The sequence below is a fragment of the Ascidiella aspersa genome, chromosome 4 (assembly GCF_963924565.1).
Source record: "Ascidiella aspersa chromosome 4, kaAscAspe10.2, whole genome shotgun sequence".
Classification (NCBI taxonomy): Eukaryota; Metazoa; Chordata; class Ascidiacea; order Phlebobranchia; family Ascidiidae; genus Ascidiella; species Ascidiella aspersa.
Window position 1 is genome coordinate 25930382 of NC_139450.1, and position 25955 is coordinate 25956336.

A 25955-nucleotide genomic window follows, 5' to 3' on the forward strand; every position below is an offset into this window, starting at 1 on the left:
AGACAAAGGCATTTTCAGGTTTTATGTCGTTAGTTGATATATACGGCGTGTCGCGTGTCGCCGGTCGCGTGAAGCGCTGCGGGAAATGAACGCGACGCTTCACGTGCGTTTCCTGTAAAGATTTTTTGTCAGAAAAGCCCTTTTAAGGTTTTATGTCGTTAGTTGATACATCGGCGTGTCGCTTGTCGCGTGAAGCGAGTAGGACGCAAGGTATTGTTGGGTTTTCGAAAATATATTTTTTCCGGCATGAGCCTTCGAAACCCTTAGCTTTTCAATACGTAGAAAGTAAATAATGTTAAATATGTAAACATGTGCGTAATATGAAAAGAGTTGTACTTATATTGAAGAGGTAAACAATAAAGCCTATTACTAAAATCGTTGTTTACATTTGCCAGGGTAAATAGCACCACATTTTACCTTTACTTTCTTCCTATTTACACAAGTTTATTTTCTTTAACTAGGTCGCCATTGCTATTAATATATCTAATTTAATTTATTATTTAGTACACCAGTAGCTAAATTTTTGAATATTTGTGCAAATTATCTAGCCTAAATATATGTAGGCCCATGTTAGAATTTTACCTAGAAAAACAAAAACAGTTTTCAGCCATAAGTGTTCTGATCCGAAATTGACCACAACCGTAAGCCCCAAAAGGTTGAAGACCTCTGCTTTGAAACCTGCATTGTTGAAATTTGCCTTAAATTTATGCATCCAGGTGGTGCCAAGGGGTCACTGCCCGACGACATCGTGTGTGACGTACAACTGTACAGTCCCAAGACCAACGTCTGGAAAACCGCAGCCTCCCTGCCCCAGCCCGAGAGGGGTGCGCTGGCCGCCAACCTGAACGGAACCATATACGTCATGGGCCAGCAGTGCAGCGTAAGCGCGTACAACAGGTGAGATCGCAAGTCTTTTGTGGGGCAAGCGTTTTCTGGTCGAAGTAAACTGCCTTGTCCCGAGCCATAGCCATCTATTTTAATTGGCAGCAAATGAGATATTTATGACGATGAGCCAAATTTTCGAAGCCTATAACAAAGTCGGTTTAATACAACGCGAGTATGACTTCTAAAATTACTCGAAGGGGTCGATTTAATTGGCTGGAGTTGGACTTGGAACTCGGGATTCGAGTAAGAATTTGTAGGAGTACCCGAGTCCCGAGTTCGACGTGCGCATACGAAATACCAAACTCAAGTTCGACGAGGCCGAAAACTGCAAATTGTAAAGCTTGAAAAGCAAGTGTTCACGTAGTGTGTTTTCTCAAACAAAGTAGCGTGGGTAGGCGAGTTATTTTACACCCCTATGAGTGGATTGGTAATTAAAAAACTTTACTAAGTTACATAAGTGGGTGGAAAACAGGCTGTAGAGTCATTCGCAAGATTTGGCCAGAGTCCTGCTCGGGACTCGGCACTCCGGTTCTTCTTAGCCGACTCCGCAGCCCTGCCTACCCCAAGACGACGACGGTCAAAACCTAAAGTTGAGTCTCCATCAGCCAAATTAACGACTCTGTATATAGTCACATGTAAGGCTCGGACTCAAAAGCCCTTTATGTCCTGCGTGGCATTAATGATGATCGGGGCAAGTCTGTGGTATCGGAGCCGACATGACGTTTTGGTGGAGGCGGTCTGTTCAGTGTTACGGTGTGCTTTCGCCAGTCTTGGTCTGTACTGCTTTAACGTGTTGCACTGAAACAAATCCATTTGCTAACAGACTGAAACATTGCTGATAGGCCGACTGATGAAACATATAATTATGTTGTCATTTTTTTTTTAGTGAAACAAATGCAGTAATCAAACAAGTTTAAGCGCATGACTTCAAATCTGTCGGTCTTATACAGCATTCTCCTAATTAAAAAAAACCCTTGGCTATCGCACTAAGGTATTAGTGTTTCCATTTTGTACATCAGGGCGCACCTGTAGACCTCTAACTATTTGGCTGTGCACCGGGCGAGCAAAGCTAGCGCGAGTGTTTTTGGTATACCGGACTTTTGTTGCCTGCGAGTTTTAATTACTGTAGGCTTCAGTTGCTTATCTTAAAAGTACTGTCGGACCAATTACCTAAGCAGAAAGAGTAAGTATTATAAAACAGACATTTTTTTGACTTAGCAACCTTTTAATGGAACACCGGTTAGAAAGTGCTGCAGAATGTGTATGCCAGTTCAGGATCATAGCAGTTCATAATAGTGCACCAAATCAAGTGTGTTGCGATTGCAACGAAAGGCGGCTAACTTGACTGTTAGTAATGCTTTAGGATTTTCAGCCTTCCAAAACCAGGGCTGCAAAGTCGGACTTTTGTAAGACTATACCCGACTTCCAAATTCAACGTGTGCTTGTGCGTGCAGTACTAAATTTTAAAACTGTTAATGCCGCAAACTGTAAGTTGTAAAGGGTGGATACCTTATAGTGGAATATTTTTTAACCACGCATTATGTGTTGGTCAGTTGTATAATACCCCTATGAGTGGATTGCTATATATCCACCCTATATATAGTTTAGTTACTTGAATAGATGGAATACAGGAATGAAAATCGGCTGCGGACTTGAGACTTGAGTCAGAATCGGGCTCGGGGGTCGAACTCGAATTTATTTTTCGACCGAGTCAAACTCAGGTTATCTCTAACCGACCCCACAATCCTGCCTGAAGCATGCGACAGATAAGGTATTTAATGAATGATCAATGTATCTGCAGAAAAAGCAACGTTTGGGTTTCGATGCGACCTTCGCAAGGCGGCCATCTTCATGGAGCTGCTACCGTCCACAAAGGAAAACTCTACATTGCCGGTAAGACCTTGAACTTACAAAAACCCAAATGTGGCGTATTCTGTACAATACCAACTGGCACAAAGTTTTTTGTAGAATAAAATAGTTGGGAAACAATGCAAAATTTTCTGATGCTCAATAAATGTTATTTAGTTTTTTCAAGGTAAGTATTTTTAATTGTCAGGGGAAACAAATTTGGTCAATATTGACGTTACCAGTCTAAAAAAACATTGATTTTTAAACTAAAGGAAGGGGGCATAAATATTTCTGTGGGGGCGCGACCAAAATATGTGTAATTGTTTTTCTTAGTAGCCTATATATTTGGCGGTTTGTTCGAAAAACGTTTAGTTTTCATAAACTTGCGAGCAGACTTGGACAACTAGATAATTCAAGTTGTCTAAATCAAAGAATAAGATAAAATACGGCTAATGCTAAATATAATCAAACTTGTGAATTCTAGTTTGAACAAAACGAAAATGCTTTAGTTTCAATTATAATTAAATTTGAAAAATATATAAAATGCTCTAGGTTCAATTCTAATCTAATTTTTGAAAGATAAAATAAATCTAACTGTCCAAGTCTGGTAGCGAAGCACTATTTGCTTATTGATATTAGGAGGTCTCCACGGGAACAGTTTCATAAACGGAACAGTTGAAGTCTACGACCAACTAAACAACAGCTGGCAAGTGATCAGCACCCTGCACGCGCCCGTCTACGCCCAGGGCTTCGTTAGTATTTTCAAGGACATTACGTCATCAGCTCTGACGTCAAGCTGACGTCACGACACGACGACATCATGTGCAGTCATCGCTAAAATGTGGTTTGTCAGAGGAAATTACGACAGCTGTTTGGTTTCTGCTGTTGCTGCTTCGCGCTTTTAAGCTGGTGATGGTATTTTACTTATTTTCCGCTTAACACTTTCCCTTTTATTTGCTTGTTTGACATTTCTTTCCACTTTATGAGACAACTAGCGATTTAATGTTCCAGTGCAATAGAAACTATTAAGTGGCCTTCAAGGCGGAAAGCATTTTACCTTTTTGTAAACTAAACTTGAACATAATTTCACAAAGTTTTTGCAGTTTTAAAAGGGGTCTTTTTATGCAAATAAGAAGTCCTTTTTATAAAAAATGAATAATTTGCACAATTATTTTAAATAGCGATACTTGTGCATATTCAGAGTGTTTGTGTTCTTCTCTTAAACACGGTACAAGGTACAAAGTATCTGGATTGCTGACTAAAAAACTTTATCTGTGAAATCGATAAACCTGGTTTATGATTTATGGTGCAAAGCCTGTTTTAACCTTGTTCAGAAATAAGGCTACTGTTTTATTGTGTTGGTGCCTTTTTTCGCAAGAGTATTTCTGTTTTATAAACAACTTAAATTACATTGCTTAAAAGGGTGTTTCTTTATGTACATGTATGAACTTTATTCGTTTTATCTTACAACTTTATTGATTTGCAATAGTTTCATGTTTTTGGTTAGCGGGTGCACAGCACAATAAACTCCGTCACAATGGCGCATTGTTCGTTTTATACGTGGCGTTTGTTATTTAATAACGATGCTAGTTGATGCTGGTTTGAAAAGAGCATTTGCTTAAATATGTTTGCTTTTTTGCAAAAATAAATCAGATATGGCTTCGGTTTTAGTTCTTCTCGTAAGGATTGCTTTAAAGGTAGGTTTCTAGATAAAATGTCGCCGGCGTAGTGTTCAACGTTGCCAATATTGACCATATTTGTAATTGAATTGCGCCATATTTTTTTAAACTTGACTTGGACTGGCACTTGATTTAATATTTGTTAAAAATCTCTTTCAGCTTCAGTCATTTTAAAGTGGCCTATTTACGCTACTAATTTATAAATAAACGCCATATATTCTAGGAGCAAAACCAACAGTTTAAATTTAAAAATGTCATTGCTAGAGCCTTATAAAAACTTACGAGGTTTTGTAAATATGTTGGGGGGCCTAAACTATTCATGACCACATCAAAAAGCTACGCTTGTTTTTTTCTACTAGTAAGTTCACTTGTAAATCCTTAGGGTGTAGTCTACTTTCACATATAGAACCAGTTCATGCGGGAGCCACTAAACAAAAATGGGAAAGGAATAATTAAAATTCATAGACTCGCGTTGATGTTGTGATAGTTTTACACTCGACGCCACAGCAAATCAAAAAACAATGTTTAGTGATTGAAACCGTTATTCTTTTTAGGCAAAACGCTCGGCTTCGGGAACCGGCAGACAGCCACGGCTGCCGGTTACCGAAAAGTCGTCAAAGTGTTCGGGGTGCGGCAGTGAGCGAGCCGAAACGCTTCATATCCTCGCCACTCAACTGGACGAACTGCACCGACATGTTGAGAGGCGCCTAGCAGCGGAGAACCGTTCGCTGTCCACCAAGATCAAGAGGCTGTCTTCCTCCAAGAAGATCGCTCCCTACTGCGAAGAACAAGAGGACCTTTCCACGCTTCAAGCTACGTTTTTAGAGGCTGATTCTTCTGGTGACTTGCCCCGAAACTACGCAGCTGTACGACTGTGCAGTCGGTGTAAGTCGGACTTGAGACGACGTGCGCCTGGCCTATTCGGCTGTGCAGAAGATACTGGACAGAAGAGAAGCCGTCACATTGAGGAGCGAAATATCCCGCTGGCCTGGACTGTCGCAGTGAATCCGTGACTCTAATGGTCCTCTTTACACTACAGCTGAGCTGGGCGTAAAAATCGCTCCAAAACATAACGTTTTTCTATAGCTGCACTGGGCTTAAGTTGAGCAAAGCGTGAAAATCGCTCCAAAGCGTATTTTTTTCAGCTGCACGGGTTTAGTTTAGCAAAGCTCGCCAAAATAGAATTTAAATGCGAATTACGCTTTGCTCAGCTCAGTACAGCTGTAGTGTAAACAGGCCTTAGGCGGGAGTCACCGAACAACGACAATAGAGCCAGACGCCGGCCTAAAATTAATTCTACCGGCCCGCGACCTATTTTCCTAATGAAGATAAAGTACAGTTGAAATGATTACAAGTGCAATTGGTCACTGCCAAAATCGTACATCCGGCCCTTTATGCGAAAAGTTTTGTGACTTCTTCTCTGCGGTTCAATATTCGGAGCCATGTGATGATTTGGGACCATCAGTGTTTTTCTAACTCTCATCACACTGACCAGTCTATGTTGCGTCCGTTTCTTAGTTTCTGCACGTTTGTTGTTAATTTCACGTTTGAAATTTCCTGTTTTAGCTGCATTTTTGTTGTAGCCTTAATTAGGCGACATTTACCGTACTGCGTTTGTAAATGAAACACTAATTGGCAACAACTCTAGCAACATCTTACCAGAGTTCTGTATATTTTATGATACTGTACACTTTGTACAGTAGAGTTATATAGTTTGCACTGTGAGATTTGTGAGCATGTGTTCGGTTTGTTCTTAACATTTCACTTTTGCAAATTATAAGTTTAGTGTGTTAATTTTAATTGTTTCTTTTGTGCCGTTTCAATAAATACATTACGCGGCAGATAATTTGCATTTTTGTTGCGTCATTCATTACAAAAAAATACATCATACATCGCTTATGAAACCGTACTGGCGTACGTTTCGTGAACAGCCTTTTTTACTAATATAAACAAGCATCGCATTTTGGGTCACTTTATAAAAAAACCACATCGAAATAATTAAAGCATAAAACTGTACAGTAAAGCAGACAGGTTCTGTACATTTATGTGTATAAACTTTCCGCCTCTATGTTGTACGCCGACCAAAAAGCCCATCAGCACAAATTTTGTTTAAATTTGGGGTAAAAGTGTTTATTTAATATAAACAGTTTAGGTTATCACTGTACAATGTCAAGAACGTATGATAATATATGCCAAGCCGCATTACAAGCATTTTTTTTTCTCAACTGAGCTTCATTGTTGAAACACGTACTTCAAATTATTTGTTTAAGAACAAAATTATTTATCGCCATTCTAAGCAGGTTATTTTGTCCAAGAGAAAAAAATTCCAAGTGAGTTTTGCAGATTTTTCTTTTGCTCGAAGAATCGCCAACAAACCTAAACACAAAAGAGAGTCAAACAGCCACCGCAGCTCCTACCGTCCGGAAGCCTGCACGATTTTCCTTCCCAGCGACCTCGCCAGCAGGTTGGCGTGCTGTCGGTCGTCACACTCGGCCGCGTAGCACTCGACAGCGTTAAACTTGCCCTTGACCACGTGGTAGATCCACCAGAGGTAGTTGTCCGGCGCACCGGACACCTCGCTGCCGCTGAAAATTACCCTGCTGTACTCGAACTCGAGCAGACGTTTGCGACTCTTGCGCATCTGGTCGTAGGACTTGAGATTCAGGGAGTCGTTGTGCTGTAGCAGCTGTTGGTAATTGGATGACGATGAAGGAGCGCACTTGACGCAGGAGAGGAGGCAGCTTCCAGCGCTCTTCTTCCCTTGCCTGCCTCCCTTATCGCCCTCGCCTTCCCGGATGGTCGTCAAGGGAGCAGGGAGCCTTCCGTTCCTCCGTGGGCTCCGCTTCTTCTTCTGCGTGATCTCTCCTCCAGATGGGGACCCAAGATCGCAGTCGGACACGGTGAAGGCGCTGGCTTGGAGCCGCAAGAGAGAGAAGCCCCTGGAAGATGGAGGACCCTGGTGGCAGAGCCTCCGGATGCACTGCTCCAAGTTGAGCTCGCGCAGCTCCTGGGCGCTCATCTGCACTCCTCCGCGAAAGACCACCAGCGCGTTGCCGGGAAGATCGGAAGAGGACGAGACGGGAGCTGGAGCGATGCAGACTGATGAATAGATGGTTTAGGAAAATATGCAATGAAACATGGTAAATTGCATGCGAGTTGGCGAAAGATGTCAGCCAAACTTTAAATCACGGTAGACCAGTGTTTCACAAATGGGGTCGCGGACAAATTGGTGTCAAGTAAACAGAATGCAGAGAAGCAAGAAAACTATCCGGGATCCATTGGGAGCACGAGGTCATGAACCCCCAGAACCCATATTGATAAATCGCTATGCGTCTATTCGCACCCTCTTATTGAGTCTATGTTCACAGTTTTGTAAACGATTATATAATTTTAAATAACAGGCATTTTCAAACTACATTTTTTATCAGGTTAAATTAGATAAATGATAACATTTTTCTCTCACTTTTTTTATAAAATGCAATTTCTGAATTTGTCCATAAAGCAATTTGATCACATCTGCGAGAAATTTGTTCGTAGTTTCGCGAACTACTTAGTATGAATTTCGTAGCCTATTATATGGTAACCCAAATTGTAGCAATTAAACACACTCTGTGGTGTTCTTAAAACTTTTTCGTTGTGACGCCACGTTTTGACGTAACTTTGTGATGTCAATCCTAAAACTAAATTATGGCCATTAATTAAAATTTAAATTGCGCTATGTAGTGTTTGAATTTATTTTTAATTTAGTTGTATAGTGACGTTTTTCCCTTACAAAATATATTGTTTGCAAGAGACCGCGAAAATAAAAAAGAAATGCCAAGGGCCTACAGCGTATTTCTCTAAAGTTTGATAACCACTTAAATGGTATGTAAGGCAAAGATAAAACTATATAAGAAATACCTCCGTAGAAGCAATAACACTAGTTGAAACACTTTAACAAGTACAACCTGAGGGAGCTTTACAGTCCATCGGCTCGTACACTGCTTCCTGGCGAGCTAGGCGTCCCCTGCCCTCGGGGAAGCCCCGTTGTTCCTTGTTGCAGCCCACCCCGGCGGTGAGCAGCGGCAAGTTTCGAAAGGCAGACGATGACGTGTGTCCCGAGCCAGCCCGCCCGACAATTCCCGAGCCGCTGTTCGGTAGTCTTCGCAGGAATTCGCGCTGAATCGCGCCCGCCATCGAGCCGACCAGCTGATCGCTGTTGTTCTCGTCATCGGCGAACAGCTCGTCCTCGAAGTCGCTCTCATCCGACGAGCTCCACTCATCCGACCTAGCCGGCGGTAATGACGTCATTGGCAACGTTCGGGCCTGAATTCCTGCCACACGTATCGGACGTAAGACGCCTTATGACGTGAAGATGAGTTTTTTTTAAGTATGGTAAATCTGGGTTGCCTTAATACGTTTTTGCTTTAAGTTTGCTCATAACTTACTTTTAATTATTACCTTGCGAAGGTTTGTTTTAAATTGCCTCAACTGTAGCTAATTACCCCAAAATGAAATTCGATGTTTTAAGAGGGCAACTTTGACAAGGAAATAAAATGCTATGTGTGTCGTAGTCTTAGCAAAAATAGTTTTGGCAATACCTTTTTTAATATTTGTCGGGCATTTTAATCCAAATCATAACACCATATTTAGATGCCCTTTTATTAATTAATTTAAGGTCATAATTTGTCCATTTCTAAAAGGGTTAATTAAAATAAAATCAACTATTTTGATGAGTAATAACAGTAATAAAGTAAAAATCTATTTGTGCATTTATTTGACTCAATCTTTAACCACCAGTTAAAGGTAAAGAGCCAAGTTTCGTCTTTATACTAATTTCATTAAAAGGTTTCGAGCATAATGGTTGGAGGTTGTAGTCAGACGTAATAAGAATATCAAATCCCATACAGAAGTAGGTATCATTTTGAACGTTTCGAATAAGTCTTTATTCATTTTCAACATAGAGAGAATAAAAGATAATTTGGGATGGAGTTAGATTGATCTATTTCAACATAAAATATAAGGTATGACAACTAAATTTCATCGGATCTCAAAACGCAACTACAAATTTATTTGGGCTACCGCTGAAACAAGAAAAATATTTTAAGTAAATAAACGTTACCTTTCTTCATTACGAGTGTATTCGCTTCACTGTAATCCTGTGGCACTGAGCTTTCCTTCATTTTTTCGAACTTTGAAGTGATTTTTTGAACTAAACAGAAAATTCAGAAAAAAAAGTTTACTAAATCAGTTATTTGATTTCTGGTACACGTATCTATACTTTACTGTATTGACTATAAAGACTTAACCATTAGGATTTTATGCCTTACATGTTTAGTCTAAATCGGTTTTACGATGGTTAACCTGCATATACGCTAGAGCAGTGGTTCCCAAACTTTTTTGGCTTGCCGCACACTAAAAAATTTTTTTTTTTTTTTGAGGCACAGCTTTAACAAAGCACCAATAGAGTAATTTTACAATCGCCCTTAACACACAAAAACTATATGAAAATGTCCCAAACTTATTAATTTGAAATAAATAGTGCGTATTTAAGTCTAAATACTTGCGTGTGTGTCTATTGGTAATACAAATAATCTCTTTTCCGAAATTACAAAAAGTTTCGCGGCACACTTGACAATCTCTCGAGGCACATTAATGTACCGCGGCACACAGTTTGGGAAACAATGCGCTAGACTAGAGCTTACACCCATGATATTAAAAGTAAACAAGTCAAGTTTAGTAAAGCTGCAAAAATGATGGAATTAGGTAATTGTCCACGATTCCAAATTATTTTTGCTAGAAAACAGATCACACTTCAAAAGTATACAGGAACCTAATCGCTAACATGAATTCCAACACTTTCGATCTGCCGTAAAACCAAAACCGTAATTACCCGAGTCCGCTTGTTCCATCTTGCGAGCTCTCTTCAAGTGTTTGGGATCTATTCGAGACACGAGACTGTGGCAGCGGCGACTTTTTCACACTTCCGTGGCTTCATTGGCAGTTGGCTGCGAAAGTTTGTCGCACAAACTCGATTAAAAAGCGATCCGCTGTTTGCGGGCCGTTGTGGAATTTGATTTTGTCTAGCTTTTTTTGCGATCGAATTGATTTACGTATTTACGTCATTTCCGACGAAACGCAGTATTTTCTATCGAAAATTGCAGGTTTACGAAAAGTTTATTATTCTTCTAAACAAATTAACAACTTGGTAAAATAGCCATTGCATTCTTTTTTTGAGCATTGATTTACGATATATATATCGTATTGAACAGCCTCCTTTTTTTCAAATATCATGCATCAGTCACGGAGCAAAATACAAAGCATCTGACATCCTATTGTTAAAAAGGAAACAAATAGTTGAGTGTTTTAACATAAGCTTTTGTGCTTTTGTCGATCTAACCCTTTAAAGTCCCTTTCAAAGAACCTGGTAACTCTGTCTAAGTTTACTTTTTACCTAAAACATAACAAATTACACAAGCGAATACAAACAAACATACATGCTTTTGTAGTCATTGGACAACTTGGCTCCATATCGTCATGACTTAAATAGGTATTCATTTTGTCAATTTATTATTACTTTTTATGTTGTAGCAATATTTTTGTACCGTGAAAACGATTTTTTTCAAAAATACTGAGTTACAGTACAAAAGGCTGAAAGAACTGCAGTAGCTTTACGCGGTGCAGGACACCTGGTAAGTTTACGTACAAATAGGAATAATACAGTAATGTCTGCTCTACAGCTGTGTTGCCCTTGTCTATTAGGCCTATAGTGAAGCTTTTATGAAATATATTGCCCTTGCAGTAAATGTAGCTAACCTGCCTTGAAATCGCTAGCATCGATATAATCAAATCCTATGTATTTTTACAACGTGAAGCTGCTTCTCAAATAGCCTTCTTTACGTTATAATGCCCGATATTTTGTTGACATAAATTAATGTAAACAGATATAAAGGAAGGTGTAAAGAATTAAAAAAAATCGAAATTCGTTTGCGCTACGCTGAGTCATAAGCAATGGTGGGATTTAGCCGGTTCGCACCGGTTCTATAGAACCGTTTTGACGGAATTTTGTAGGATCAGAGAACCGGTTAGCATTACTGGTTACTGTCAATAGATTTTTGCTTCTTATTTCATACATTGATTTTTGAGATCCAAGTAGCTCACGTGTTAGTTTTTTTTTTTAAATGTGCAATGGCCAAGGTCGCACGTAACAGTTATACACTGTGTTAATTTTTGTAATTGAGTAGTTTTCCTTTAGTGACTGTTTGTCTGAAAATGTAATTGTTATAAGTGCAAGTCATGCGACGACTGCTGCTTTTTAGTGTGGCTGTTAGAAGTGATGGGATTCCGCCGGTTCGCAGTTCGCAACATTCGGTGGACCTGGGCTTGCATCCTGTTCTTGCAACTACTTTAATTATTTTCCGGAAAATATGGCTTTTGTAACAGAACCGGCTGAAATATATGACTTTTGTGATAGAACCGTCTGACAAAAAATTTGAATTCCACCACTGGTCATAAGTACCTGTGAGATTGGTGATCAATTAAACTTTGAATATAATAGTTGATATCATCTGGTAATCAATGCCACGCCATAAAATAAACTAGTTATTTGATGATTTACCATACTTAAATAAAACACCAGCACCCTAAAAGGGTAAAACCTTAGGTACAAAACGAAGAAGATTGATAGATAAAACCAGCAGGCGTCTTAAGTGCGCGTTAAGTCTTTAGTGCGCGTGATAAGTACCCTTGGCACTCGCCAAACTTAGCTTTCACAATCCAGTTTACGAGACCAATGTAATAGGTTCCCATTATCCCTTTTTTCACCCTTTCGCCAGTTAACGTCTTTTGAACGAGTAAGCCTAATTTTTTCCACCTGTCGCCCCGTTGTGCCGCGGGGAAAAAAGTGGAAATAAAAAGTGCTGGCTATTTTTCAACGGCCAGTCGGCCATGTACAGGATGGCCTATTGGCCTCACATGTGGCTTTGCGCTCGAAATGCGCTGGGCCGTGGTTTAGTCTAACATGCCTAACAAGGGACGTCTTGATAATTACTGATAGAAGATTAGACTATGACGGTTAAGTTTTTGCTCAATTTTGTTGTAATTTATATGTATACCATCGTAGTTTTTAGTTTTGTTTATTTAAATTTAGAAAGGATTAGCAATACTGGGCGTTGTACCTCATGTATCCGTGACGAATGTATGGAAGATTTCATCGCCAACTAAGGCTAAGTTGAACTTATCATCGAATATGGACGTATTTAGGTAAGTCTTTAATTTTTTTCAAAATTGAAGTTTTTTAAACACCAGTTTTGTAAGCGAGTCATTTTGAAATGACTTTAGTCGCACTCAAGTGATAAAAAAAATCTTAAGCCCAGTTAAGTCGTTTGCAAAAACTAACAAGCTATTGACATAAAAATATAAAGTAAGGCTAATAAAATTGGTGAAATCTGGCGATTATGAAAAATAACTAAACTGAAAGTAACAAAAACACAATCTACAGCAAGCAAATTGTTTTGCGTGCAAAAATTAACATAAATAACCAAGCTTTATTACAAAAATATTTAATGAAATCACTTAATTTACTTAAGTTATTTGGCAGGACGACAAGTCGAGTCATTTTAAGTCATTTTAATCCAAAGCCCTAAGTGTGAAGTCTTTTGGACATAGTGACTTAAGTGCAATTGAATCAAGGCATTGACTTAAACCATTACAACACTACAAATTACTGCAAACCTAATTGTTCTTTGTCGAAATCAATGTATTTCAAGCACAGCCAGTGAACTAAACAACACCCCTCGAACTATCGCTGTAAGTAAACATTTTTTAATTTTATTGAGTGCTTTCAGTAGTTCCTTACGTGACTTTTTGCATAGTCTGGCCAAGGATTGTTGTAACCGCAGGTTAAAAGACTTGAATTACTTTGTTTCACTGGCAAGGTACAAACAAAAAATAAAGGCACCTTTTGAAAAACTTTTTCAAACACTAAATGCAAATTCGCAGCAAGGCGAAATTGATTGCTTTATATGAGCAGTTAAATTACTATTAATACTCTTCAGAATGTATTTTTAAAACGTATGTTTGAAATATTGTTCAGGGTCATAATCAGGATATGCATTTCAGTTCAAAACATGCCGTTTTCTCTGCAAGTTCATACATTTTTCATACGTATCTTCTACCAATAGCGGAGTAGGTTTTGCGTGAAATACCAGGTTGAGTCGGTCCTGATACCGTCCTCGTTATGTTTATAACAATAAATTATTAATGATCTTCATACATGTATTTTTTGTATTTCTGGATGGTTGCCTGCAAACACAACTTGAAATTTAAAAACAAGCCTAAATTAAGCAAACTTGTCTTGTTTGGGCAATATTGTTATAATTTGTTGCGGAGCTGCAAACTTATCTTGTTTGGCCAATGCAATTTAGGCAATGTTATAAATTCGGTATAATTTTGATTTGTTTCTGTACTGTTTTTCTGTACTTGTTAATTTCTGTGAGCAGCATTTTGGCCATAAATGGCACAATTTTGTTAATGGGTTTGAGGGTCCGAAACAGTATCTTAGCTTACACAAACGGTTGCAGCCTTGTTTTGTAACTATTGAGCAGTTTTAGAAACTAAAACAATTTCGGTCTTACCAGAATCTACAAGACCCATATTATTTGTTTCAAGTAACAATACCAGGCCGTTTCGTTCAGCATTCTACCAACTGCGTATTGCATTATCGCGATTATAGATTTTTGCCGGTGCATTTTGGTCAATCCTGGATGATACCGTAATAATAACGATTTATCGAGATTACTTTCACAAGCTGGATTAAACGCCCAGTTACGCAGCTCGAATACCTAATCTCGCAAAAAAAGATTTGCTCTGCCGAAAAAAGCCGTCATCGGTTTGCTGTAGGCTAGCCATTTACACCTTTTATAACCGACTGTTTGTGTGTTTTGTAATGTTTTCTGTCGCAGCGAAGAATATTTCCAACACTTCATACCAATATGAATATAAATGTTTCACAGAAATGATCTCTGTGCATGTTTGGTTTAAGAAATAAACGGAAAATTATAAACCGTGTCGATTGTGTTTTTCTATTGTTTTACATATATATTTTTAGCCCAGTTGCATTAATATCCCTGATGAAGAATTTCCTGTATAAGTTATCGAAAACATCGGTACAATAGAAAAAAAATTGCCAATAGAACAACTTTACAATTGAAACGGAAAATCACTTTTTAAGAAATTTTCGAATGCTGTTTTTGTTTCTAAAGGAAATTAATAAAAAGAAACCTTATTAAAAAACGAATATTTAGCAAAAACACGGGCAATTGCGAACAAGAAAACACAACCATGCTGCATTGAAAAAATCCGAGTAGCAAAACCAAATCGTTAACGCCAAGCGCGCGCGCATCGCCGCAGTGACGTCATAATGCTCGAAACCAGCACTCGAGCAGCGTTCCATTGTGCTTGAGTACTGGCCGGCTTGCGCTCGGATGAGACACGCGCGAAACAAACGGGTATTGTCAGCGCGGCGTGCCGGGGCGGGCTGCTTGAATTTCACAACACGCGTTTAGAGAGCGGACTGGCAATTCACCAGCTCAGGAGGCCTTTCTGTGTCTATTGCGAAGGCTGTGCGACCGACGCTCTAGAAGCTTACTTGGAAGCCGACGTCGAGACCCTTGTAAAAACAAACAGCGGAGCTTTCTAGGGTTACTGGCAGCGCGTCGTTGGCCCTAGGCGCTACAAGGGATCAGCTGTTGTTTTTTCCGGCTTGCTTTTTTGACCGGGCGAGTGGAATTGAAAGTAGAGACGCTTATTTGGCTTGCGCCTTGCGCGTCTGCGCGTCTGCGCGTTCAGACTTTCGGACTCTTGCCAGTTATGCGTGTGGCTCAAACTACTACTGTTGCTGCTGCTAAGTTGAGGTGAATGTGCCGCAATGACGGCCTCAAAAAGTCTGGAAATGGCCGCCGCGAATAAGTACTACTTCAGGTGAGTGACGTTGCTTTAGTTGACGTGAGTAGCTTTCTGTAAACTTAATCTGCGTCGGTTATATCTGAAGAAATCGTAAATTGTTCACCGTCAAGCGAGATCTAGGCCGATCGTGTTTTTTATGTTCAGGTTCGTTTGTTCAGCTTCTACGTAATTTTCACTTTGTAGGGCAATGTCATTAACGACTCACAAGAGTGATAGGTGGCGACGCTTAACTTATAATACCGCCTTTAACCTAGCATATGGTGGCAAATAAATGTAAAATAGTTTTTTTAACCCCATAATCGGTTTTGATCCATCTTTAACCATCCCTAATGATCTGTTGGGTTTAATTGCTGTCAGCTTGTAACTTTTTAAGAAAGCGTTTAGAAACCGCCATGTAGTATGCGTTCGTCTGTTGGTTAAGTAAATTTATTAATTTATTTAGAAATTTTGTCAGCGATTGAAACATAATGTTTAGAATCAAATAAGTATAGTAAGGCATATTGGCTTGTCGCTAGATACGTAACTATGTTTGTCGTAAAACCTTGTGTCCAAATATAAAGGTCTGTTTTGGGATTAGGCAGTGTTATTAACACAATTTCTTCACTAGAATTTTTAAGTGTTTTTTTTATTCTAACAACGTGAGAAAGCGATTTTGTATGATACCCGAAAACGCCCATTAGTTGCCAAGTAAAGCAGGTGTCGTACTGAATTTAATACACTCCTTAGCCGAAGCGATTCTCCTGTCGGGTTTCGTTTCATTCCGCGCCCCAGGGGGCATTTCCAGCGGCAATCGCGCGTCACTTGCATTGTCCCAACCACGAGGCGACGACAAATCGTTCTAGCCGCAAAATTTCTACCTCCCGCAGAAAACTACGACGATTTTGCGTCGATTTACTTGGCAGATGGAAAGCCGCAAGAAATTTACATTATGAAGACGTTGTTTTTTCGGCTTCGGCTGACAAAAGTAATTTGAATGGCTTAGAAAATGTTAAATTTAACTAAACGATGCAATGTTTTTAGAATTATATAAACGATGGGCAAAAATCCGAACTCGATGTACAATTACTAATGGGTGTATGCGTTACCCGAGCTATGAAGGCCACTAACTTTATTGTATTCGTTTTACTACCGAGTATTGCTTTGCAAAGCAGTGAATCAGCCTGGCTTGCCTTTTCCCGTTTGTAAAGAGATTCGTACTTGCATTTATATCTTCCTTAAAACATCAAACCTCTATTTTTATCAAGTATGTTTTTTAATATAGCATTTTTGACTAATAATATAGTGAGCAGTAACCGTTGTTTCTATTAAAATTAGTTTTGCTTGTACGAATATGTACATTAAAACCATTACCTATACCAATGTTAAGTTGTTAGCCGACTTGTAGCGAAATTACGCAGTTTAATCATGGTTAATCGAAATCTTCTTTTAACCCGTTTTTCGCTCGTTCTGTCAGTTATTTTTTTGTCTTATGAGTTGATTGTCGCAGTTCTTGTTTTGCCGTGTCCAGTTAAGCACGGATCTCGGTCGAGATTGTGAACTTAAATGCCATTAATAGGCCAAGGATTTAAATAATCTTGTTTTAATGAGACTTGCCGAATTCCAACCCGTGAGCGCGCGGTCCAATTTTGAATTCAGCAAAACGACAAGAGGGGTGCTTGCGGCCACCCTCGACAAAAACACTTCGCGTGCTGGAATGTTTGCAGACTTCAAATGAAGAGTAATTACGTTGGATGGACTCTTGGAATAGCGCTACCAACTCGTTGGCCTGTTTTTTTTCTGTCTTGCGCTTTTTTGTCGATACTTGGTTGCGGGAAACCATGGTGTAGAACAGTTCTTCTTAAACTCTTTTAGTTTTGTTCACCCCTAGCATCTATCTCCAGATTTCATTCACCCTGTTACATGATATGATAAAACTATCTCGTCTATATATAACAGCACAAATTTAACACACGGAATATCTGCCCTGCTCGCAAGCTATCATCTATTTCTGACGGTTCACCCTTATTCACGCCTTTTGGTTGGTTCACCACTGCAAAAATTTTATTCACCCTGGGGTGAAACATTCACCTGATTAAGAAACACTGGTGTGGAATGCTGATTCATTTGATACAATTACCCATAATGCAGTTTGCAGAGGACCTTATCGTTCTTTAGGCCACAATGTTTAGTCTTATATTTCCATATTAATATTGTTGGTCGTTTTTTGTTTATTCGTGAAACACTGATCCAATACATATCCTAACAGCGCCTATCAAATACCAACTTAGTGCATATAAAAATGTGTTTATTTTTAACGAAGTGAGTGCAGTAGTTTGTATTTTAAACTGCCATTTTAAAAAAGGACTTTAACAAACCCATATAAGTAAGATGCAGCCAACGTAACTTTCTCTCTTTTGTATCTATTTTAGGTCGCATAGGCTGCTGGCATTTTAAAGGGAACGATTTATCCCGATATTACGGCTATTGGTTATTATTTCGCTATGTGCCGATTGTTATTTTCTGCTATTGTCCGCTCAGCGCCCCTGTTGTGTACACCTCTGCGGGAGCCAAAACCGTGTCAGACTAGGAACGTTATTAATAGTCTGATCGGTCGATAAATTCCAAACGATATACGTTTGCAAAATTTTAATCCGTCACTAAATCTAGCATGTGTGATTGTAGAAGCCTGTTGCAAAAATCGCAATATAATAGGCTTTTGATATGCTCTTCACGATTTGACAAGATTGCTTTGAAGCAATAAAAAAACTAAAACGACTATGTATACACTGGCCTTCCGGTGTGTCCACTGGGTTAGGTCTGTTCATTTATTGTCGCGTCAATAACGTTTCGACAACTTTTCGTGACATTGTCGTGTTGAAATGTGTATTTTCAACAATAACACGTCCCTGCTGTTTTTATCAATACGTTGTGCAAAACAGGAGGTAGAACGTTGAACTAGGATGCGGCCACACGCTGTTTTTCAGATTGTCGTTTTAGGTGGCTCACAAAAAACTATAAAAGCTAAATAAATATTCCGAAAGCTTTTTCGCCTGCCACTAAAATTCCATCCTAGGTAATTCTTACAGGTTGCGCTAGGATATCCGCAACAAATAAGTTATATTGAAAACTTGGCTTTGTGCATATTTCATGCTCTGCGAATTTTGTATTAAACTGATTCTTTAGCTTCGAAGAATGTTTACCGGATAAGGACCACTTGGTGTTTTAAAGACGTTTCTTCAGACATAAAATCTATTAATAACTCTCTAACAAAGACAGACGCCATGGTAAACAATAGATTTCCGTCAATTTGTTGTAGAGAAAACGATTTATCTGTATAGTTGTAAGCAAAGTGGTTATTAAAGTTTGTGAATCAAAAGTAATTCCGCTACAGTTTGTAGTGCTGTGGAATTACCGCAAACGGTGTAGTACAGTCGACAGTCGACTGTTGGGGCAGATGTTAGGGATAAACTGACAACACCTTGTTTAACTTCTAAATCAATATTTACCCAACGGCCAACAAGTAGATATTGACAAGCTTTCAAGGACAATATTAACCTTCACTGTGCCAGACTTGGCGAACGACCCTGAGCACACTTGAAAAGTGCTTGCGCTAGGTTTAAATATTTTCAAATATAAACACAAGTTCAAACCGAATTGTGACGCAACGTTCCCCTTTATTGTGACAAGAATTCGTATGAATACGCGCCGCATATGCTTGCTAAACAATGTAGAACTGCTACTTGGGACACACGATACTATGAGCTGTGCGGTGTAAATGTTTATCAGCACACAATAACTCTAGAATTTTCGAGTAGTTGAATTGGTAATTGTATCCAACCCGTTATACCATTGCGTTTGTGTGTATTGTTTTATATTAAAGTGCCTCAGAGTAAAGCTTGGCTACAGTTCGAATGACGTAAAACAAAGGCGAGAAGACACATATGAGCCGTTACACAGCTAGTTGTGGTGTATCGCTTTACCTGTTATCCAGTATTTAAAGGGGTATAGATTTGGCAATCTTCCTTCAAGGCACCATAAGGTAAAATATCGATTTAAGCATTTCTCGAAGTTTTGGGAGGCTTAAGTACTGCATTTAATCAAATCAGGGGTTATTAAACTTTTTTATCGCAGACCCCTATTTTTTGGCTTCGCCGGGACAACGGAAGGCAAGAAATTTTAGATGACGTTTTATAATTGAAGTAACAATACAAAAACATCTCAGATATCTGCTGATATTACTCCAAATAAATGTAAAAGCGAAATGGAGTCTAAATGCATTCAGTGCAAAACCGTTTTATTTTTAATTCAACACTGTTTTTGAAAATATTATTACTTTTTAAATATATACTAATATTTCACTCACTTCATTGATATCATAAGACTAGTCAACGGACCCCCAAGGGGTCCATGGATCCCAGTTATGAACCCTGAATTAAATTAAGGTTTGAAAACCGTTTACCCAAATGTTTAGTTCCAGATCTGTAACAGGTTTTGTCGGAAAGCGAAATGGGTCTGTTGTCCCTCACCCTTAAAGTAAAGTGCTTTATTAAAGGTTACTTTGCAGTAATCGAATAATGGCAGTGATCAAATAAAAAACACCACAGTTTTTTTGGTAATTTTGTCTACCAACATTATTTACAAGATAGCTGTTGCGGTCTTGCAACATCTTTAGCCGTTAGTAATTACTTAAGGAATACTAAGGTCCCCGAGTATCGTAAAAATAGCCATCTAAAAGCTTTTGTGAGACCTAGCTGGCTGGAAAACGAAAAATTTGTTTAAATGCTGACTTCTTTTTTAGAAAAAAGGCAGGTGTGCGTTCGGTCCTACATTCTGGCGCTAGCAATTCGGCAGCAAGTTCTACAGAGAGTAAGTGTACCAAATATATTCGAATTATGGTGTGTACCACTAGATATCTGATATTGACGCTCTTTATATCCATCACAATAGGGATGTCCGATACTTCAACATTCTATTCCGATATACGATATTTTGGACAAAAAGGAATTGCGTCTTGACTCTTGACCCGGTACCAAATGACGTCATCACTATGCCTAAACAAAAATATAGATGAAATTAAAATGTTCAATAATTAAAACGTAATTTTTGTTCGGTTGCTGTTCTTTTTTTGGCACTTCATCTTTTAAAGTGAAAATAGCTGCGTTTGATCACAAATACTGAAATTCTATATTAATTGGGTATCGGTCGGTACCGATATCGTCCTGGTATTGGACGAACACCAATACTAAAACTTGGCATGTCTAAGGCGTCAGCCGCGTCACGTATCCTTTTAACGTTGAAATTACCAATTTAAACCAAATAAAGGCAACTTTTTCGTTTCAACCAGTAAATTACACCTTCATAAGATTTTAATTGCCTGTTTTTTTTTTTAATTTATGAACTTGTGAGCGACAAAGATTCATGATTAAACAACATTAAAAGACCTAAAACATTTGATGTCAAATTGTTGCGTTGTTTTTTAAATGGTTATCTTTGTTTGCAAATTAAAACAATTTTTAGATTGGCTATAATTTTTTACGTTTTGCCTTTCAAAGATACCATTTCACATCATTGTACAAATTTACGCCCTTAAAATTGTCAAATTATTATCCCTTGGTCGTAATTAACCACAGGTTTAAAAACACTGGTTATACTTTTATCATTCTTATTTAAAACGATCTCTCAGCATTTACCGCTGTTCATAAACAAACACAGGCGACGACAATCAACATCCCGAGACAGCCAATCATAGCTGCCTGACTTTGCACGTGATCGCCGAACCTGGCCAATCAGAAGCCTTGAAATCCTCCTTCCGGGGACTGATTCGTCGCCTGGACCCGAAACTCGAAGACGTCATTTGCGTTTCGGAAAGTGGGAACCCGAGTCGTTTAGACCAAAATAACGAAACAAAAGTAAGTATAGGCTGTTACTTTGTAATCTTTTGAAACAAGATGATGTCGATTTACTTGACCTTTTTGGCTTTGCAATTCATTATCAAGCTACATGACAAATTCTTACGTGTAGTGTACCCAAATGTTTGTGTTAAATTGTCGTATTCAGCCAATTAAGAATTCATGCTGCAGAAATACATTAATTTCATAATTCACTACCATGCAACCCCCATCGTTTTGGTCACACAAGAAATATATTGTTTTGGATTTACCTTGAGATTATTTCCAAGGTAAAATAAAAATGCAGATCTTTAGCGGTTTAATTTTCTCTTGTCGAGCAAGTTTAATGCAAACCCAAAACCATGACTTTAGAAATCGATGTAGGAAAACAACACAATTGGTAAATTTCATTTTTCAAAATGCTTTTCAAAAACCTAAAAGTGATTTCAAAAGTTGATTTTGTCGTCGCTTTACTTTATATGAAGTAGGAAATACATTGGGTATTTTTTTTAAATTATATGAGCACTTTTGACAAAAACAACATCTAACGCTGAACAAAATCAAGAAAACACAAATTGAACGTTTATAATTAATTTAAAAATACCCTTAAAGAATCATCAATAAAGGTTTCTGAAAAAAAAAAATTGCACAAAAATGGTGGTAATCTGTTAGTTCAGCAAGACCTATTATTCTATAGTTGTCTTAAAAAACTTTCTCTTAAAATTTTGCTTTTTATTCCTTTGGTCTGGTGCGTCGTTTGAGAGAAAATTGGCGTTTTCTTTGTCTAAACACTGGTGTTAAACGATAATTTGAGTTCGCCGCATCAAACCAAACGTACAGTGTTTTTTGTAAGTTTTTTTGTGTTAATGTTTTGTTGGTTTTACTTGTACCATTTGATTTGATTTGATTTGATTTTTAGTATGCTTCGCTTCAGTTCAGTTTTCACCTTAGTTCGCTTATTGCCTTTACACATTTACGTTTTCTCAGGTAATCACTCCTTGTTCTACATCAGGGGTGTTCAAATGATTTCTGCCATGATCCACCAAATGCGAATAGTAAACATATTGGTCAAGCTTTAATTTTTATGGTGCTTTATTTATGTAAATGTACCCTACAACATATTGATAACTTTGTAAAAGTCAAAAGTGAAGTGTGCTACAGCACCAAGATTGTTTCAGTGAGAAAAATGATGAGTTGGGGTAGACCAGGGGTCGGCAACCTTTTTCGAGTCGCGGGCCAACACCTAACTCAGAAAGGTCTTTGTGGGCCGCACAAAATGTTAACTGAGAATTGTGTCATTAAAATGTTAAAACAACTTTTAATCAGGCGGACCTCGGATCTTTTTATTCACTTAAAAGCGTGTTTAATTACATTTAAGGAGGCAGTGAAGTGTTGGCGCAAAGCGCGAAAAAATGCGTTTGTTTGGTTTAAAATTCGAGTCCAAACGTCGTCATCCATACTACTAATGAAAAGTGTAATAAAACTACTTTGAAGAAACGCGATAACTTTAATAGTTAATCTTGTTTAGTTTTTGTTAACCTTTCTAAGTGAGGGCGCACGTGACGAGCGAAGCGAGCGCGATTTTTTTAGGTATAGGCCTACCAGCATTTCTTTTGAATTTCCTGTAAGTTTTTATTACATTGCCAAAAATAAAAAATATATAACCAATATTTTTGAATACGTTTTCCGTTAACGGCAACGAAGCGCCGATGAAGTTCAAAAGACAGCATTAAAATGTAAACAAGTTGGACGTAGAAAGATCAGTCGCGCGAAGCGGGAAATTTTTTTGCACTTACGTATAGTTAAAATAGTCAAAAAGTAAGTATTATATTTTTTCAAGACTACATTAGAAGATCCGCACAAAACGTTGAAAAGATCCGGAACCGGATCGCGATCCGCCATTTGAACATGACCGTTCTACACTTTTGTTTTGGCCCTCGAGGAGTAATATTCAAAGCACACACAAACGGTGGTAGGCCAGAAGGACGGTCTTTTTTTGGCGTGTTGTGAGATTGTCGATTGTTAGAAGCAAGCGTGCTGGCGTGTGCGCTAGCTTAATATGCTTAGGAAAGTGCTAAGCGTTTGCGCCACACGGCCTGTTATAATAAAGTTTTGTATAAAGTTGTGTTCTGCGCGAGGTCAGCGACAGGGTGTTAAGCAGGAACCAATGTTTGGCGTGAGTAGTTGACTAGCAAATTACGCTGGTTAATTCCTAGAAAAATCGTCGACGTTTTGTTCAACTTTCGTTTAATCTATTTGATGCAATTTTGCGAAATATTTGTGTTCGAAATTAAGTAGAATTGTAAAGCATAACGTCATTTCTATCTGATGGGACAAACAACTAACGCACTCTGTTATTTGTTCCTTCACAGGGCGAGCCGCAAGTCCCGGCGGTCGGCGTCCTGCTCTTTTTTTACGAGCCGGATTCGAGCGACAAGAGCGACGACATGGCGCAAAAACGCCGAACGTCGGGCGGACACTTCACGCAAGTCCGCCAAATCTTCACGCGCCCACCGTGGACGTTTCACCACCGCGTCGCAATCAGCGGCAAGCTAATGTCGTGCGACTCCAATGCACAGGACTACTTCAGCTACGCGCCAACGCCCCAGACCCGGGATCAGGGCCGCGCCACTCCGATGCCGCTTCCGCGCAAGCAAGTTCCCGGGGTCGCGGGTTCATATCCGATCTGGGGCGTGCGCAAGGTGCACTACGGCCGGCAGATCCTTCGCGTGAGCCTGTTCGTGTCGGCCGCCAACTGGGAGCACCAGATCGCGCTCTACCGCCTGATTTTGCGTCGCGACGAGACGCCGGTGCGCGACGACTTTTGCTTTTATCGCGTCTACGTCAGTGACGTCACAGAGGTACAGTTCGCGCTCAAGAAGCTGCCGCGTAGCCTGCGCCCGCGCGCGCTCCACACGACAGTGGTTCAGTTCAAGGTGCGCGACGTCGGCCACCTGGTGCCGCTGTTGCCGCACACCTGCCAGCCAATCAGCGATCTGCGCTGGCGGACACGTGACCACGACCTGAACGTGGTCTTGCTTCACGTTCAACGTGATTCATCAAATTTTCGCGGCGCCAAAGAAGCGGCGCGCTTCGCCGAACGGACCATGACCGATTGCGAGAGCTCCTCGAACGAAACGTCATCGTCGGGCGTGACGTCAATCAGCAGCGTTATGTCACGACTGTCCTCCGAACTCAAAAGGGTGAATCGCGACAAGACTAATCCGGTTAAAAGTCGGAGAGCGAAGGGCAGGTCGCCGAAAAGCGAGGAAAAATCGCGCGCTGTTTACGTCACGTCGTCTCCATCGCTGTCTACGTCATCAACGAATGACGTCACTCCAACGAAGGGTAAAAAAACTGGACTTTTATCGAGAAAGCTTGAATACTTTTCGTTGTCCGATTCACCCAGTGATATTGTCCGCACTGATGATGGCGTTTTTGTTTAACTGAGATTTCTTTTTAGATTATATTTTTGCAATAAAAGTCGATTATCATACGTTATAATTTTATTTTTACACTTTTTTGCTCTTCGATGGCAAATTTCGAACCTAAAAAGCGAAAGGTAGAAAAGCATATAGATTGGAATGTTTTCAACCCACGTATTGTTGTTGGGTAAGGTATTTGACACCCCTATATGTGGAATACAGGGCTGAGAAAGTCTGAACCGGATTCGGGACTCGACAACGTCAAATTACGTGGCTAAAGTCAGACTCAGGACTCCACCTTGTTTCCTATGCCGGATTCGGACTCTTGACTACAATAACTATAAACGAGAATGATTAAACGTTCTATTAACAGAGCTTCGCAACTGGTGGACCACGAAGCTCTTTGAGATGGTTCATGCATGCACTTCTGACTGAACTAATTAAATTTTAGTTGGGGAACAAAAATAACAACATTTTAGAACGAAGAATTTAATTTGTTTTACGTAAATTTACGTTTTTTTCAAGTTCGAGTCTTTTCTTGTATCTTTTTTATATCAGATTGTTAGAATGCAACAACAAAAATTTGGCTACAACCCGTAAAAAGGTTATCAAAAAGTGGCCCTACATGAAAAAGGTTGATAAACTGTCCTCCTATGCTTGGACTAATAGACGTATGAGTAGATAATTGGAAGCCCTAAATACAATAGGGCGGAATTGTGTTTTAGAACGGCAAGGGCCCCTTTAATCTGATACAAATAATGATTCTTTAAGTTTTTAAAGCGGTCCTCGATTTTTTAAAAAGCAGCTATTCCACTAAGTGGGTTCTGCTGTGCCTTCATAAAAAAAGGTTTAACATATGTCAAGCGTTTAGGTAAAAATTTTTTATCGTTTCGCTAGGAATATTCTTCTACCTTTACCCCCGCTAACAGGCAAAACAATTTACCGATGGTAGACATCGATGACGTTCGACAATTCTCATAACCCAACATACGAGTTGGCGTACCGTAGAAATCGTTATTAAAATGGTATGGCTTGTTCGAAATCGAATATCACTAAGATTTATTGAGGTGTGTCGGTGTTAAAGGATCATTATACAAAATATAATTTTGTCTCGTCTGAAATTTTAACAGTTCATCAAGAATGGCGTAGGCGTTGTCACTAAATTTTTCATTAGGTGTGAAACAACGAGATGAGTAAATTTGAAAAGGAAACAGAAGGTATGCCGCTCTCGGGAAAAGGCACATGAAACTGTTTAAAAGAGTTAACCTTATGTGCTCCAAACGAAAATCGCCGAAAATTCGTGGGTA

The 25955-nt window shown here is 39.3% G+C and overlaps 4 protein-coding genes across 5 annotated transcripts in view; 3 read left to right on the forward strand and 1 right to left on the reverse strand.

The window, feature by feature from the left end:
- The window catches only part of LOC146157175 (kelch-like protein 24), a 32336-nt gene extending 27313 nt beyond the window's left edge, over positions 1–5023 (forward strand). For both annotated transcript variants that reach the window (XM_083387426.1, XM_083387427.1), the window contains exons 12-14: positions 717–897; positions 2687–2778; positions 3373–5023. In XM_083387426.1, coding sequence (XP_083243552.1) covers positions 717–897; positions 2687–2778; positions 3373–3533 — 434 coding nt within the window. In that variant the 3' untranslated portion in view covers positions 3534–5023. The remainder of the gene's footprint in view (positions 1–716; positions 898–2686; positions 2779–3372) is intronic.
- LOC146157176 (uncharacterized) lies at positions 4389–6068 on the forward strand. Its single transcript, XM_083388109.1, has 2 exons — positions 4389–4430; positions 4967–6068. The coding sequence occupies exons 1-2, from the start codon at positions 4389–4391 to the stop codon at positions 5423–5425; spliced, it is 501 nt and encodes a 166-aa protein (XP_083244235.1). The 3' UTR covers positions 5426–6068.
- Positions 6069–6825: 757 nt separating this feature from the next.
- Positions 6826–8702, reverse strand: LOC146157177 (uncharacterized). The gene is made up of 2 exons (XM_083388110.1): positions 8360–8702; positions 6826–7511 (listed from the first exon to the last, which is right to left on the reverse strand). Exons 1-2 carry the CDS (start codon positions 8700–8702, stop codon positions 6826–6828), a joined length of 1029 nt encoding a protein of 342 aa, XP_083244236.1.
- A 6420-nt stretch (positions 8703–15122) lies between these two features.
- Positions 15123–24713, forward strand: LOC146157178 (protein FAM124A-like). The gene is made up of 4 exons (XM_083387369.1): positions 15123–15371; positions 20134–20201; positions 21048–21244; positions 23596–24713. Exons 1-4 carry the CDS (start codon positions 15319–15321, stop codon positions 24667–24669), a joined length of 1392 nt encoding a protein of 463 aa, XP_083243495.1. The 5' UTR covers positions 15123–15318; the 3' UTR covers positions 24670–24713.
- Positions 24714–25955: the final 1242 nt, after the last annotated feature.